Source organism: Tamandua tetradactyla, chromosome 3 (assembly GCF_023851605.1).
Source record: "Tamandua tetradactyla isolate mTamTet1 chromosome 3, mTamTet1.pri, whole genome shotgun sequence".
In the NCBI taxonomy this organism is placed as follows: domain Eukaryota; kingdom Metazoa; phylum Chordata; class Mammalia; order Pilosa; family Myrmecophagidae; genus Tamandua; species Tamandua tetradactyla.
In genome coordinates this window covers 194,545,489-194,560,299 of record NC_135329.1, presented here as the reverse complement: position 1 = coordinate 194,560,299, position 14,811 = coordinate 194,545,489, and the positions used below count along the sequence as shown (strand labels likewise).

At 54.1% G+C, this 14,811-nt stretch overlaps 1 protein-coding gene across 1 annotated transcript; it reads right to left on the bottom strand.

Annotated features, from left to right (window-relative positions):
* Positions 1–1,545: 1,545 nt before the first annotated feature.
* Positions 1,546–14,533, bottom strand: WNT6 (Wnt family member 6). Its single transcript, XM_077152035.1, has 4 exons — positions 14,439–14,533; positions 4,366–4,586; positions 3,811–4,145; positions 1,546–2,346 (listed from the first exon to the last, which is right to left on the bottom strand). Exons 1-4 carry the CDS (start codon positions 14,516–14,518, stop codon positions 1,885–1,887), a joined length of 1,098 nt encoding a protein of 365 aa, XP_077008150.1. The 5' UTR covers positions 14,519–14,533; the 3' UTR covers positions 1,546–1,884.
* Positions 14,534–14,811: the final 278 nt, after the last annotated feature.

Below are 14,811 nucleotides of genomic sequence, written 5' to 3'. Positions count from 1 at the left end.
TCACAGAACTGCCATTTATGGAACAAAAAATCATTTGTTAATTGCTTTGCTAAGTGCTTTTCATATCTCAAAAAAAATCCTCCTTACAGTTCTCTGAAGGTGTGAGATGGATTACGATGGCTGCAAATTCTTGTCTCTCCTCCCATTGAGAGGTGGAATCTATTTCTCTTCCCCTTGAATTTCGGCTGAATGTGACCTGTTTCAGCCAATAGAAATGTGTCAGTGATGCCATGGAACTTCCCAAACTTGACTTTATGAGACGTGCAAATTCTGCTTCAAGTTTGGTACACTCCCTCTGTAAAGCCCACCTTTTGTAAGAAATCTGACTATGCTGAGGTCACTACGCCATGAGGAAGCCCAAACTAGCCCCATGGTGAGAATGAGGCGCTGGAGCTCTACACCCAGTGAAGCTCTTGGACTGTCCAGTGCAGCCCAGCCACAAGTGGAATAGAGCCAACAGGCTGAGCCCAGCTGATGCTACTCAGAGCAGAACCACCCACCTAAGTACTAACACATTCTGCACTAAAGGGTCATGAGAAATAACTGTGACTGTGTTATCCAGTTTGGGATTGTATGTTATGCAGCAATGTATAACGGAAACAGGCTGATACCTCTTTTCTAAGGATAAAGAAAACTAAGGTTAACATTCCCTATGTTTTAAATTTTAAAGCAGAGCAGAAGCAGCCTCAAACCTAGGGTATCTGGATCCAAATCTCATGCTTTGCCCTATACACCTTGAAGGGGGAGTCATTCCCCATGGTAGTATTTGGGTGGGGGACAAATTGGGGGGTCTGAATCCCAACTGTTAGGAGAAGTCCTCTTCCTCTCCAGAAGATGGGGATTTGAGGTTCTCCCATGGAGAGCCCAAAACCCTAAATCCTTCCTCCAAAAGGAGGTGTGGATGGTTACAGAGAGAAACCTCTCCCTGCCCAATGCTTCCTCTCTGTCCCCAATGCTGCTCTGGGCAGTTTTTTTACATGTTAATTGGGGTGAAGCTCTTTTCAATTGTTACAAAGTTGATGTTGGTAATAACCATTCCATCACATTCCAAGGTGTATACAGTGCTTTGCTTTAATCCCATAGACTTGAATGGCCCTAAAAGTGTGCCCTCAAATTCCCTAGGGGACATAGAAACAGAAAGGCACATAAGTATGTCATAATCCCCCAGAAATAATGGTGAAGACTGGTCTCAGAGCTGAGTAGGCCCCTGGTCAGAGGCTTCTGGTCCCCTTTTTTCTGGGTGCTCTCACCCTGCCCCTCTGAAGGGGGGTTGTTAGTTCTTCCCAGCTCACAGATACACATCCTAGATACCTGATAAGGATGAACAAGAAGAGCGCTGAGAGAGGTACAGGCTTCTAGGAGAGCCCAACCAGTACCAGGGAAGCTAAGGACCCAGAGTGGTGACCCTGCGGTGCTAATTCTAGCAAAACTACCATCCTTTACACACTCCTTCCAGAGTCTGGATCTCTGGGAACTCGCAGGAGTTCCAGCACCCGCCCCCACTCCCACCCCCACCCCCAACTCTGAGCCAATCACATTGCTTTAAATATCTTTATTGTTACTAAATTCACCCACCCATCCCAGGCCAGCAGTTCTAGAGGCTTCCAGAGCCCAGGCATTCCAGAGGCCTAGAGACTGGCTCTTTGGTTTCCAACTGGGGGCCAAGGCGAGGAAGGGATTGTATAGCCTCCCCCAGAAATGCCTTTCAAGGGTCCCTCCGTCTCCCTCAGTCTTGTCTTCACCGGCGATTGTACATCTCAAGCCCCCCCGCCCTCACGGTGTCCAGGAGAGGCTGGTCTAGGACAGCGCCCCCTGCCGGACCCCAGAGGTCTCGCAGATGCCAAATGACCCGTCTGTGCGCAGTTTGGAGAGTCACGCGGCGGGTCAGAGGCAAAGGCTGAGCTCCTTGTGCACGCGACAGCGATGGCACTGCACCACGCAGCACCAGTGGAAGCGGCACAGGCAGTTCTCCTCGAGCTGCACGCTCTCCTGGCGGTGCCCGCGGCCGCAGCACAGCAGGTCGCAGCCGCTGAGGTCCGGGGCGCTGCTGTTACAGGCGCGGCCGCGCGTGCCCGGCGAGCCAGTGCGCCGGTTCGGCGCGCAGAAGTCGGGCGAATCCGCCGCGTAGAGTAGGTCGGCGCGGCCCGGCGGCTTGAGCGTGTGGACGGCGGGTAGCAGGGCCTTGCCGTCGTTGGTGCCCATGACTCGCGAGGCGCCGTGGAAGCGCTCGAGGAGGCGCGCGCCCACCTCGCGGAACGGGGGCAGCTTCTGCCAGCAGGTCCGCAGCGCGCACGAGCCCGACAGGCCGTGGCACTTGCACTCGGTGCGCGTATGGCTCCGCACGGCCTGCGGGAAGCAGAGGAGCGGGCGGATGGGGACACATGGGAGGGCGCGGGCAGGGAAAGGCCCAGCGGACCGACGGAAAGTAAGAGCGATGGGGGCGGGGGGCGGGTGTGAAGAAAAGGAGAAAGAGGGGACAAAAGCAGGTGGGGAGGAGATCAAGAGAGCGATAGCCCAGGGAGGGAGAAAAAGGAATGATAAGGATGGAAGAGTAAGAGAAGTGGTGCAGAAATGGCAGGATCCCAAGCCAGGCAGTGGGGAAAAAGCAGAATGGACAGGAGGTGTGAGATTCTCCCTGGGGGTGGTGGGGGTGGCGGCAGCTGCCCTCCTCCCAGCCCGGCCCCCTCATTCCTGCCCCTCACGTCCCCAGGCGGGGCTGAGCAGAGGCCTACACCGGCCTCCTGGGTGTCTGTCTCCACCACCCCGCCCCATCCCTCGCCAGCAGGTATGTGGGCCTGTCCGGACATTCTTCTCCTGGTCCCCTCCTCTCTGCCTGCCCGATGCCTCAGGCCCAAACCCTAGAGAACTCAGGATATGTATATAGTAGGGTGTCCCTAGAGCACCCTAGAACTGAGGCATAGGGTGCAGGAGGGCCCACCCTGAAAGCAATACTGAGAAGGGAACCCAGAAGTCTTGCCTCTTATTCACCATTTGCGTCTTCAGATGGGAGGCTAAGGCCTGCTCCTGCCCAGAGATTTATGGGGTCATATAACCCAGAGAGGTACTCTCCGGAAGCTCATATTCCGCGAGGGCAACCTGACCTACAGAGTTGTTGTGTGTCCCCCTCCCACTCTCAGGCCATCTATCCTAGAACCATCCAACCCAGGCAGGCTTCTTGCCTCTCACTGAAGAAGGAGGAGGGAGGGACGTCAGCGAGGTGGGCTGGTAAGGCTTGGACTGGAGTTGGTGGGCAGCCAGCTGGCAAGAGCAGGGATTCAGCCTGACCCTTTTCTACCTCTGCAGAATCTGCTCCTTGTCCTTCACTCCTTTCCAAGCCCTTTTCCCCTTGTGCCAGTTCTAGCCCCTTCCTAAGTTCTTCTCACTTCTCCCCGACCCTAGATGCAACTCCCTTGCCCCAGTTTCTGTTCTTCCTCTCACTCCCAGCCTGTCTACCTTCTCTGTCCCTGCCCTGGCATCCAGAGTCCTACCCACGCCAAGCCTTTCCCCACCTGTCTTGTCTCAGAGTTATGCCCTCCCCATCTTGAGTCCCTAAAGACAGTGAGTTTCGGTCCAGGGATGGCCCTCCCCACCCCACCCGCTGTACCAAGTGCCTCCCTCTTCTAGGTTGGCCACCTGGCCTCCCGGCATGCCCACCCAGCCCCCCAGTCAATCTTCCCAAGGTTTCTCACCCCCATGCCCATTAACATACTCCTACACTTACGCACCCACACCTCCACAAACATACTACAACACACACCCGACTCTCCCACCCACTCCCACACACCCGTACACATTCTTTCCCATACTCACCAGCCGGCCCGCCTCGTTGTTGTGCAGTTGCACGAGCGCACGGATGTCTCCTCGTCCCCGCTTGTGCTGCGCGTCCATAAAGAGCCTCGATTTCTCGTCCCCGAAGTCCACGTCGTCGCCGCAGCCTCCCCACTCCCAGGCGGCGCTGCCATCCGGAGAGCCAGGGAGGGCGGGGGGTCCGGAGGTGCCCGGTAGGCCCGGGGGTCGAGGTGAACCACGCCCGCCAGGCGCCTGGCAACCGCACTGCAGCAGATCACCCATGGAACAGGCCTGCGTGACCGCGTGGCTGGCCCCCGCCGCGGTGATCGCAAACACAAAGGCCGTCTCCCGGATGTCTGCGGGCGCAGGGAAGAGCCGTCAACAAGCAGGAGAAAAGTTGGGTCGTGGGGTGTGGGGCCCGAAGGGGCCTGGGAGACAGGATCAGGGAAAGGAGCAGAGGGGAGGATGGGTCAGGGTGCCCAAAGACCACCGGGAGAGGGGCTTAGGCAGGTCTCGCCCCGCCCCCCCTCCTCCAGCCTTCCAGCAGGGAGAGGACAGCTCCCTCCCCACACTGACCCTGCTGCAGGATGCGCCCAAAGGCCTTGCTGTGGCTGGAGCAGTTCCAGCGTCGGAAGCGGAACTGGAACTGGCACTCTCGTACCCCGAGCCGGGCGCCCCGGGCTAACTCGGCCACCACTTCCGGCTCAGCCTGGCACAACTCGGCCTGCCGCCCTGCCAGCCGCCGTGCCTTCCGGCAAATGCTGGTAGGATCCATGACCAAGGGGCTGCCCACCGCCCTAGGAAGCAGAGATGGGTAGGTCAGATGTGTTGCTCAAAGAAGGGCTGAGGCTTTCATCTTTCCTCTCCCAGTGGTATGGAGGGCGTCTCCCAGTCAGAGCTCACCTCTTGTTTCTCATGTGGAGGAGTGAGCAGGAGGAAATGAGGGAGCAGCCTCATTCAGCAGGCAGCCAGAAGCTGTGACTGCCCCCTCCCCAGTTGAAATGGAGAAGATCCTGATTCCTTTACCATTCCACTCTGTGTCCTCTCAACTAGATTCTAGACTGAGATTACTGTAGAGCAAGGATTCAGTCTTATCCTTCTGTGCACTGAGTCTATGCAATCTTTTATTAAATCCTTTAAGGAATGTGGTTCAAGGTGAAGAAGGCAGATGCCAGGTAGGACAAGGTTAAAATTAAATAAGCCTGGCCAAAAGGGAGTCAGGGAAGAATTTAGCAGATGGAAGATCAAAAAACTGTCAAGAAAAGAAGGTATGTGTCATAAAGAGACACCAAAGAAAAGTAGGCAGTCTCAAGGAAGGGTCTGGTCTTAGTGGACCACAAGCTGGACGTGTGCCAGCTGAATACCCCTGATGCTAGAAAGGCAGGGGCAATCCTAGGGTTATGGAAAGCCATGGGATGTTCAAATGGCCAGGGAATGGCATCTCTGAGGGAAGTCATGCCCCCTTTCTAGCACAAGTTTCTTTTTCCAAAAAATTGAAGGATTGGACTTTGATCTCTAAGGTGGTCCCTGCCACCCTGATACCCTCTGTTTCCCTGTAGAGAGTAGAAGGAAGGAGCTGGAGACTGAGTCTTGGAAACAGTGTTGTAAAGTAGCTGACACTGATCCTTCTTTTGCTCCAGGATCTGACCTTTCCAGAACAGGATGCCAGCAAGCCAAGCTTGGGCACCAGGTTGCCATCACTCTGGGGTGGGTCTGTTTGACCTGGTAGGTAAGTGCCTCATGAGAAGCTCACACACTTTCAGAAATCCCTTGACTCTCAGGGGAGAGTCCTTCAAGAGTATCCTTTGATATACTTGAGGAGAGAATTGCCATTGGTTCCTATATGCCTGTATACCTGAAGGGTAAGCCTCTTAGGTGTTCACATATTGGGAAAATCACTTTAATCAAATTGCTCTTATTTGAACATTTAGCTGAGATCTGTGCTTTGCAGGAAGTAGTGAACACAGCACTCAGAAGTCCAGTGTAATTTGAGACCACCCACAAACCCTTCTGCGGAAGGCAGAAAAACTCTGGGGATGGGGTGGGGCGGGGAGCAGGCACCAAGAGATAGAAATTATAGAGGAAAATAATGGTAGATGGATGCCAAAAGTCAAGGTGGCCTGTTGTTCAGTTTTGCCTTAGTGCATATCTGCCCTACTGTCCCCATTTGCTTCACAAGCCCAGGCTGCCCAGGCATGTTCTAACTCCAAACAAAAAGGTGTAATGGTCTTAAATAAAGGAATTTAGATCTTAAGGTAAAATTTCTCAACAGCAAGAAGTGAAATGTTTGAAGAGATGGCTGCAAGAGAAGTGTAAGTTCACTCTTTTAAGGTCTCTTAACATGCATACCCCAACCCTATCAGGCTATTGTCATCATCCCTACCCATGTAGTCCTGGAACAAAGTTTCTCTCTTTGGAGAGAGCTAAAGGTTCAGAGTTTCCCTCACCTGCTCAGTACTGGATCCCAACTGATGCTGAGCAAAGTCCAGCCCTACCTTTTCCCAACCCCAGAAGTGATTGATGGAGCAGTGGAGAGTGGGCCAAGTATAGGACAGCCCAAATTGTTTCCCAAAGGCCCGGTGACCTTCAAGAGTTCAAGGTTGATATGTCTGTCTATCTGTCTAGCTATCATTTTTCATTTCTGCATTCCACCTTCCATCCACTCATTCCATCTCATTGCAAAATAGACTTGAGGCAGTTTTTAGCATGGTTGCACAGGGTTAGTAGATAAGACTAGGAATTCCTTGAGAACTGAGATCCTTTTGCAGATTTCTAGGTGCTTAATTCACACTCCCTTCCCCCAGTTCTGTTATGAAAATTTGCATACTATAGATGATTGACATAATAGTCAATGATTCACCATTTAACACATTTTTGAATGAATGAATGAAAGAACCATCTATGGAGAAGTTCCTCACTTGAACCCAGGCCCCTGTTTCCACGTGATTTCATGAGTCCTAATGAATTTCTTCAAACATATTCCCCCATTGAGATTCAGAAGCAGAGAAGACCACTCTGCAGCTGTGGAACTCTTTCTACCACATGTCTTACTGTCTAGGACTCCACTTGGGAGTCTGGGGCTCTGCAACCTCTTCCCCATCTGACCCCTCAACCCTGGCCCCATGTCTCTCAGTTCCCTAGTCCCCCCTCCCTCCCCACGCCACTAACTCCCTACTTTCCCAAGGTTGACTGACTGGCTTTATCGTCCCAAGGTCACTCCACCCCCATCTCTCTCCTCTCCCTCCTCCTCCCCTAGGAAAGCAGGGGGTGGGGAGCACACAGGGGAGAAAGGCAAAATCCTCTTGACTTAGTCTTCTTCCCACCAGCTAGAGATAGGAGAAGAATCAGGAGGAGCCTGAAGGAGCCAGGGAGATGAGAGAGGAGTGGAGGCGGGGCCTGCCCTTCATGGGGTTGAGGGGCTGCCCCAGAGCCAGTTCCTGGTCAGGGTCTAGCTCCCCAGGCCGGCTGTCTGCCTGGGAACCAGACTTGTTTACAAGCTGGTCAGGAGGAGGGATGGGTAGAAAAAGCAGCAAAAATCCCAAGGGACCAACTTATTCCCTGCCCTCCTGTCCTTGATCCCATCCTGAAGTCCTAGGAGGGGGAACTCCAGAAGGAGGAGAGGCAAATGGGCACTGAACGAGACACCAAGCCCTGGTTTCTATCATCTTTGGGTGAGCTGAGCTACTCTGGGCCAGTCAGTTCCCCAATCTGGGCTTCAGAAAAATGAATAATTAGCATGAGAGGCTCTCACATCTCTTCTCATTCTAACATATGACTCCATATCAAAAAATGACTTCTGCATCTCCTCTCTCTGCTTACTCTCCTTCTTTCCTTTCTGCTTCCTTAGGAAGTGGACTCTGGTTCCTGGGCCTCTGGATTAACATGGGACTAGGACTGTCCCAGAGAAGAAGACTTGGAGGAATTTGCATGTTTTCGGGGGTTTGGTAGAACAGCAGTGGTAGGGGATTTATAAATAAAATTTGGGATTATAACCAAATACCCATTCCTGGGTATAGAAAAAAAATGAGACAGTCCTAAAGGAAATCAGCTTGCAGACAAGAAGGGAAAAGCCTAGGGCTGGTCATTCTAACTGGCTTGACCTGTGCCAAGAGCTCCCTTCCAGGGACCATAATTGGTGAGAATTTCAGGTTGATCAGTGGCAGAGTAAAGTGGTATGAAGACCAGCTAGTTCTAACTGGACAACATCTGGAGGCCCCAGGGTTCTGATCTAACCTACCTGTCCACTAGGGGACCAAAGAGAATGCCAGAGATCATCTATTTAGTTCCACGCCACCCATCCCATCCCTGTTTTACAGATGAGCAATATAGGAAGGAAATGATCAACCTAGGCCACTCAATGGAGGTATTCACAATGCTAGAAAAGTTAGGTGGATATTTAGAAAACTAAAATGTGGCTGGAGGGAACTGGCTGCAGGAGGTATCAGAAGATCATAAGTGGCCTCAAATCATCTTCCACACAGCCCTTGCTCCTAGCAGATTTGGTTAACTCTGCATACACCCCAGATCACAACACTGATTTTTTTTTTATTCAGAGTCATCTCCACTCTAGGCCATCAAAGTCTTACCCATCCTCAAACAGTTAACCATAGAATTGCCCTATGACCTGGCAATTCCACTCTTAGGTTTATGTCCTCAAAGAATTGCAAGCAGAGATTCAAACAGATACTCGGACAGCGATGTTCTTAACAGCGTATTCCCAGTAGTCAAAAGGTGGGAACAACCCAAATGTTCATTGATAGATGAATAAATTACCAATACATGGTATACAATGGAATACTATTCAGCCATGAAATGAGTGAAGTTCTGATGCATGCTACAACATGAGTTTTGAAAACATTATGTTAAATGAAATAAGGCACAAAAGGACAAATATTCCACTAAAATGAATGATCTAGAATAAGCAATTTCATAGAGACAGAAAGTAGACTAGAGGTCACCAGGGGCTGGGGAAGGGGACCAGGCAAGTTACTTCTTAATGTATAAATGTTTCTGTTTGGGGTGATGAAAAGTTTTAGTAATGGAAGGTGACGGTGAAAGCACAACACTGTAAAGTTATCAATGCCGCTGAATTACACACTTACTAGTTAGAATAGGAAATGTCACGTTATATAAAATATTTAACCACACTTTAAAAAAAAAACCTCAAACTCTTACCCAGCTACTCTTAAAGCTCACTTCAACTCCCACTTGCCTTAAGAAGCTTCTCCAGAACCCCAGCCCTCCCTGACCTCCTCTGCATCACTCCAAGTTTCACTCATCTCGGGGGTGTTGGGTGTTTTTTCCTGTTTTCTTGCCTTATCGCTCCAGTCAGATAGAAAGCTCCTTGAAGACAAAGGCCTCAAGAGAAAGTCTGAAATCATTAGAGGCCCTCACTCAGAGCATTTGGGTTCCGCCAGACCTGGGTATCTGAGCTCTGCCCTTTGCTTGTTGTAGGATGTTGAACAAGTCCCTTGCGCATGAAGTTGGTACTCGGTAATATTTGCTGAATGAATGACGAGACTCAACCTATTGAGCCTCAGCCTTCCCAGCTGTAAAATGGAAATAATAATACCTACCTACTTCCCGGGTTACAAAAGCAACGGGCCTGTCCAGAGAGTGGGACAAGTGTTTTTTTTCCTTCCCATTCATACCCTTATTTTTTGGTCCCGTGCCACGCAGGCCAGACAGCTCGGGTGCAGACAGCATTTGTGGATTCCTAAGAACACCTTCCTGTGTCTTGTAATCCTCGACCCAGCTCTGCCTGTGAACCAGGAGCACCTTCTAGGACCCCTCCCTTCCCCTTCTCCAGCGGGCACTCCTGGGTGGGATACTGAAAGGTCCCGTAACCAGCCCCCTTGGTTTCCTCATTCCCACCTTCAGGGTCTGTAGTCTGACCCCACCTCCCGAGAGCCAGCAGAGGGAGCCCTGAGCCCTGGGGCTGTGGGTGGGGGCTGCGTGGGGGTGGGGGAGGTGGATGGTGGAGAAGGGGCAGAAAAATGTTGCCTGACAGCTGCTGAGGCGGCTGGGCCCGGGCCTGTGCCCGCCCGCCTGTCCTGTCCTGCTCCGTCTACCTCATAATTACCGCTCCCCTCCCCCAGCCTCTCCCCCCACCTCAACCACCACATCAAAGCCAGTGATGCCCCAGTTCCATTTAACCCCTACCTCCCCACCACCCACCAGCCACCCCCCCTCCACCCCCACCCAACTCTCTGACCCGCTCTGACTCCCTCTGTCCACTGTCCTGGACATTGCCTTCCTACCTCATCACGCTTCCCTCCTTCCTATCGCTGCTGGGAGAGGCAAAGCCTTTCCCTTCCCCAGTGGACTTCACCACCAAAAGGACTCCCTGTTGGTCCAGATGAAGGAATAGACAGGTTGGCTTCCCGGGACCCTGAGGGGACTCCTTGTGCCTTCTGCTCTCCCACAGTGGGGTTCGAGCACCCATCTGAGGGTGAGGTGGGAGGCCCTGGGCCTCTCTTGTGACCCCACCCCCACCCCGTATGCCACACCAGGATGAGTGCACAGCGGGAGGCAGACTGCCAGCCCCAGCTCTCAGCCACCAGCAGCATTCTGGGTGGCCATGGACAAGCCACTCCTGTCCCTGGACCTTGGTGCCCTCAGCATGCAGGGAAAAGATTGGAGCAGATGATTCCCCAAGTCCCTTCCAGATCTATTATCTGGATTAAACTGAGGGCTCAGAGCTGGAGAAACCAGCCCAAAATACCCGGATAATAGGATATGAACTTGCCCAGCAGCCTTTTTCTCCCTCAGTTCTGCCCTTAGGCAGGCCAGGGGTAGCACCCAAGGTTGTACCCACCCCGGGCCAGGACAGGCTTCTGGGTTCCTGTATTGCGTCCTGCTGTGTCAGGCCGGGAGGGCTGGCCGGGTGCCCTGCTGCCACCCTGACGGCAGCCTGGCTGTTTGCCCCCCTGCCTCATCCCCTCATCCTGCCACAGCTGCATTTCTCCCTCAAAGTGAACCCTCTGGAACCCCCCTCGCCGGGCCCTGGTGATCAAACCTCCCACTGACCTCCTCCCTTCCCCCAACTCCTGGCTTTCGATGAGAACGGGGCAGGAGGGGGCTGCACCCCCCAGGAAATGTCACAGTGCCAGGACTCTGGTGGGCTTAGGGCATGCTCTGGCCAGGACCAAGCCAGCCTCCTTCTGCCCCTGCCCTTTTCTGCTCACAGCCCCATTGTCTCCTCCAAGGGAGGCTGCCAAGAAGAGAGGCCTGGAGGGGGGGAAATGGACAAGCCACCCCACCCCCATCCCCACCCTACCCTGAGTTTGGTGTGGGGGGGAGGGCAGAAACAGGATTGCCCGTGAAGCGCCAGAAGCCCCAGATAAAGACAGAATGGCAAAGGGTGACCAAACCCAGCCTTGGAGGTGACAGGGGAGGGCGGGATGGCAGCTAGGAAATCTGGGTGTCAGGAGGAAACCTGGGTCCCTTCCCCGCTTCCCTGTGGGGCCAGAGATGAGGCTGTCCCAGGCCTCTGGTTCCTGTTTCTTCTCCATAAGTGAAGGGTGGGGGTGGGGGCTGAAAGGCAAGATGGGAGGGGGGCAGAGCGCGAGGCTGGGTTGTGTTTTTCCTAGTGGAACAGGGGGAGGGCTCGTTTCTTTCACAGAAAATATAAAACAGAAAGAGGAAGAGAGAAGAAGGGAGATTGATTTGGCTATTCTGTGAGAGTGAGCTATTTTCTACACCCACGGGCTGAAGGTATAAATAAAGATGGGGTCAGATACTGAGAAGAACTTTCTGGGGGGTGGGGTGGGGACTGGTGACCAGGAAGCCATAGCCTGCCCCTCTTTGCCTCATTCTAAAAAGGGGGGTCTGACAGGGCCAGTGGATAGACTGGGTGGCCTGGAGGCAGTGAGCTGGACAAGATGACCTCAAGAAAGCCTGGACTATGTCCTCGTATCTGGGATTCTGGGATTCACAAAGATAGGGTTACAGATGGGAGAGAGACAGAGCGGCCTAAGGCAGAGTATGGAAAACATGCCTTTGGGGAAGGGGGAGGGAGGGAGAATGAAGGTGGAAAGGAAACTTTCTGGAACCTGGAATGGGGACTCTCCCTTCCTAACAAGGACATTCAAGCCACTCAGATATCCTGAGGTCCCCCTCTGCCCCCAGCCTGGCTGCTGCTAGAATTGTACCTCCTCTGCTCACTGTTGGGGCTCAGGCTTAGCTAGCAGGGTCTGAGAAACAAGAAGAGGGTGAGAGAGCAGATTCTAAACATCAGGGAACAGCCTAGGGCTCCTGGGTGAAAAGCTCTCAGCTGGCGTGGGGCTTGGGATGTGGGGCTGGCAGAAACTGCAGGTCAACCGGGGTTGCTGGGTCCAGCCCGCCAGCCCAGGCCTGACCTTGGAGGGCAATGAAGCAGGGAGGGGCTGGGGACAGGAGTGTAAGCAGAGCCCAAGATCCTGGGAAAGGGGGTCTGGGCTGGGATCAAAAGAGAGAGAGTCAAATATAGACAGAGAAGAGTGAGGGAGGCAAAGAGGGTGGGAGAAGCAGGTTCCCTCTGAGAAGCATCTGAGTGAGGCAGTCGCCGCCACCTTATCACCGCAGCCCCTCACTCTTCACCAGGTTCACCCTGCAGCTGGGCCATGAAGGCCTCTGTGTTCTCACACACCTGCCTTCCTCTTCTCCCCTCCTCCCCCATTCCCTGCTTCCCAGCTTCAGGGTCAGCCCCCAAGGGACCTGGCCTCTTTCCTTCTGGCTTGGCTCCCACCCAGCATGGGTGGATAAAGGAACCCTCATGATGCATCCACCAGAAAGGTGAATCAACTGAATCAGCCACGCTCCACAAACACAGTCACGACATCTAACACTGACTTGGGCTTCAGAGCCCTAAAGTCAAAGGCTCTGCTTTCCAGGAGCTCAAGTGGAGAAATGAGGAGACATTGTCACTGAAATGCAGTGATTGGCATGGTTATCCCATGCATAGGGTGCAGTGAGAGCATAGAGAAAGCAGGTCTTAAGAGTGGGGAGAGTGACAGCTTCATGGAGGAAGTGGTATTTTAACTGGAAGGATGAGAACAGCCAGGACAGATGGAGAGGGAGGCGAGGGAAGGTGACAGCAGGGAGAGACCTCATCTGAGAGGGCAAAGAAGGGAAAGGTGTATTTGAGATCCCTCTGTAATGTTTTGTTTGGGACCCTGGATTTTAAATTTAAATTTACCCCACAATTTTCACCTCTGGGCCTCCTGGCCTGGAAGAACCTGTGGTGTGCAGGAAGGGACTAATGTAAGATCATCTTGTAAGGCATCTACCTAACCCTCCCAGCAAGTGTGTCAAGTGGGGAGCTGTTATCCCTATTTTATCGTTGAGACATTGAGGGCAGAGGGGGCAAGTGACTTGCCCAAGGTCACAGACTTAACAGATGGCATGAATTACATTCCAGGTCTGTCTGATTTTGAAGCTGCTATTGCATTATGCTAAGCCAAGATCAAAGAATGCACATTTCCTAGCTGGGGCCTGGGGTCCTCTTCGTTTTCTCCCCTCAGTGGCACACACCCGAGGGGCATCTCTCCCGCATCACGGGGGGATGGTGGCCAGCAGCTCCCGGTGTGGGCATCCTGCTCTCAGCTCCTCAGAAAAGGGGGATCTGCCCACCCACCCCTCTTCCTAAATCCGGGGGGTGGAGGAGGAGTGAAGGGTAGAGAATCCAGCCAATGACGTAGTGATATGCAAATAGCAAGACCCTGTCTTTTTAGGATTGGTGGATCCAGCAATCTTATTGTCCAAGTCCCGCCTCTCTAAACTCCGAGCTATTCCGGGCTGGTCTTCACAATCCCGACCTCCCAGCGGTCCCAGCCCAGCTCCTACCACCTTCCCCGGCCCCGGCCCACCTTCCAGTGCTCAAGGCTCCCGAAACCTTCGCGGCCTAGGTGTCTGTTCCAAAGCAGTAGGGATAGATCCGGAGGCCGGGTCTGGGAAGACACCCCCATCTCTTGGCAGGCTAGGCCTCCCTCTCCTCCGCAGTCCCCTTCCCGGTTCCCGTACCTCCCCGGGATGACTCCAAAATCTGGGAAGTCTGGGTGCTAGGGGCCCTTTCCTGCCCTTCAGCCTCTACCTTGCTCCGGGAGGAGCCAGGGTTCTGACTCAACTTCCCCTTTACGTTCCCTTTCCTGCCACTACTACCAGCTCGGAAAGAGCCGGGAGGGAAGCTGATGGGTTGGTGGGCAAAGCTGGGCGGGGAGGGAGCGGCTTGTTTGTCGCTCCCTGCCCTGTGGCTTCACACCTTCTTTTCTTGTCCCCAAATACAGTCCCCTTCCCTAAATCCAGGGACTCCTTGCAAACCCTTTTCTTCGAGCCTCGGATCTTCCCCTTTCGGGCCCTCAGGGTGCGCTCTCTTACCCATCCGCCAATTCCCTGGTGACCTGGAGTGAGAGCATAACTGGGGGAGAGGAAAAAGCAGAATGCTCCCTGATTCGACTCTGGGATAAGGGATTTTTAAGTGACAGGTCAAAAGTGCCCCAGCAGCACGCGCCTCCGCCCCGCGCCCACGCGCCACTGCCCCGCAGACGGGCTCCGCGCAGGTAGAGCCTGGAGGCAACCAGAGCGCAGTGCCTCTGGTTGCCTCAAAACCCGTCCTGGGGTCCCCACCCTCGAGCAGCCAGAGCCAAGTTACAACCCTGCGCAGCACTCACCACCAAAGTCCCCCGACGTGCGCCGGACACAGGAGCAGCAGCAGCAGCAGCCCGAGGCGGGAGGGCGCTGGCGGCAACATCGTGGTCGCTCGGTGGTTGGCGCGTGCGGGTCGGGGACGACGTTGAGGGGCGAGCAGATGTGCGCGGGGGCCGGGGCTTCAGGGCGAAAGCGGCGGCGGCGACTGAGGCCTGGAAGCGAGGGCTTCGGCAGCGGCGGGGGGGCCCATCTCGGGCGAGGAGGGCGCGGTGGAGGCGGAGAGCGGACAGGGCAGCCAGCGCCTGTGTCTCCTGCGGAGCTCGCTCGGGAGAAATTAGAGCCGGAGAGGGGGTGGGAGGGGAGCGGAGAAGGACGGGGGCGGGGGGCAGGGGGACC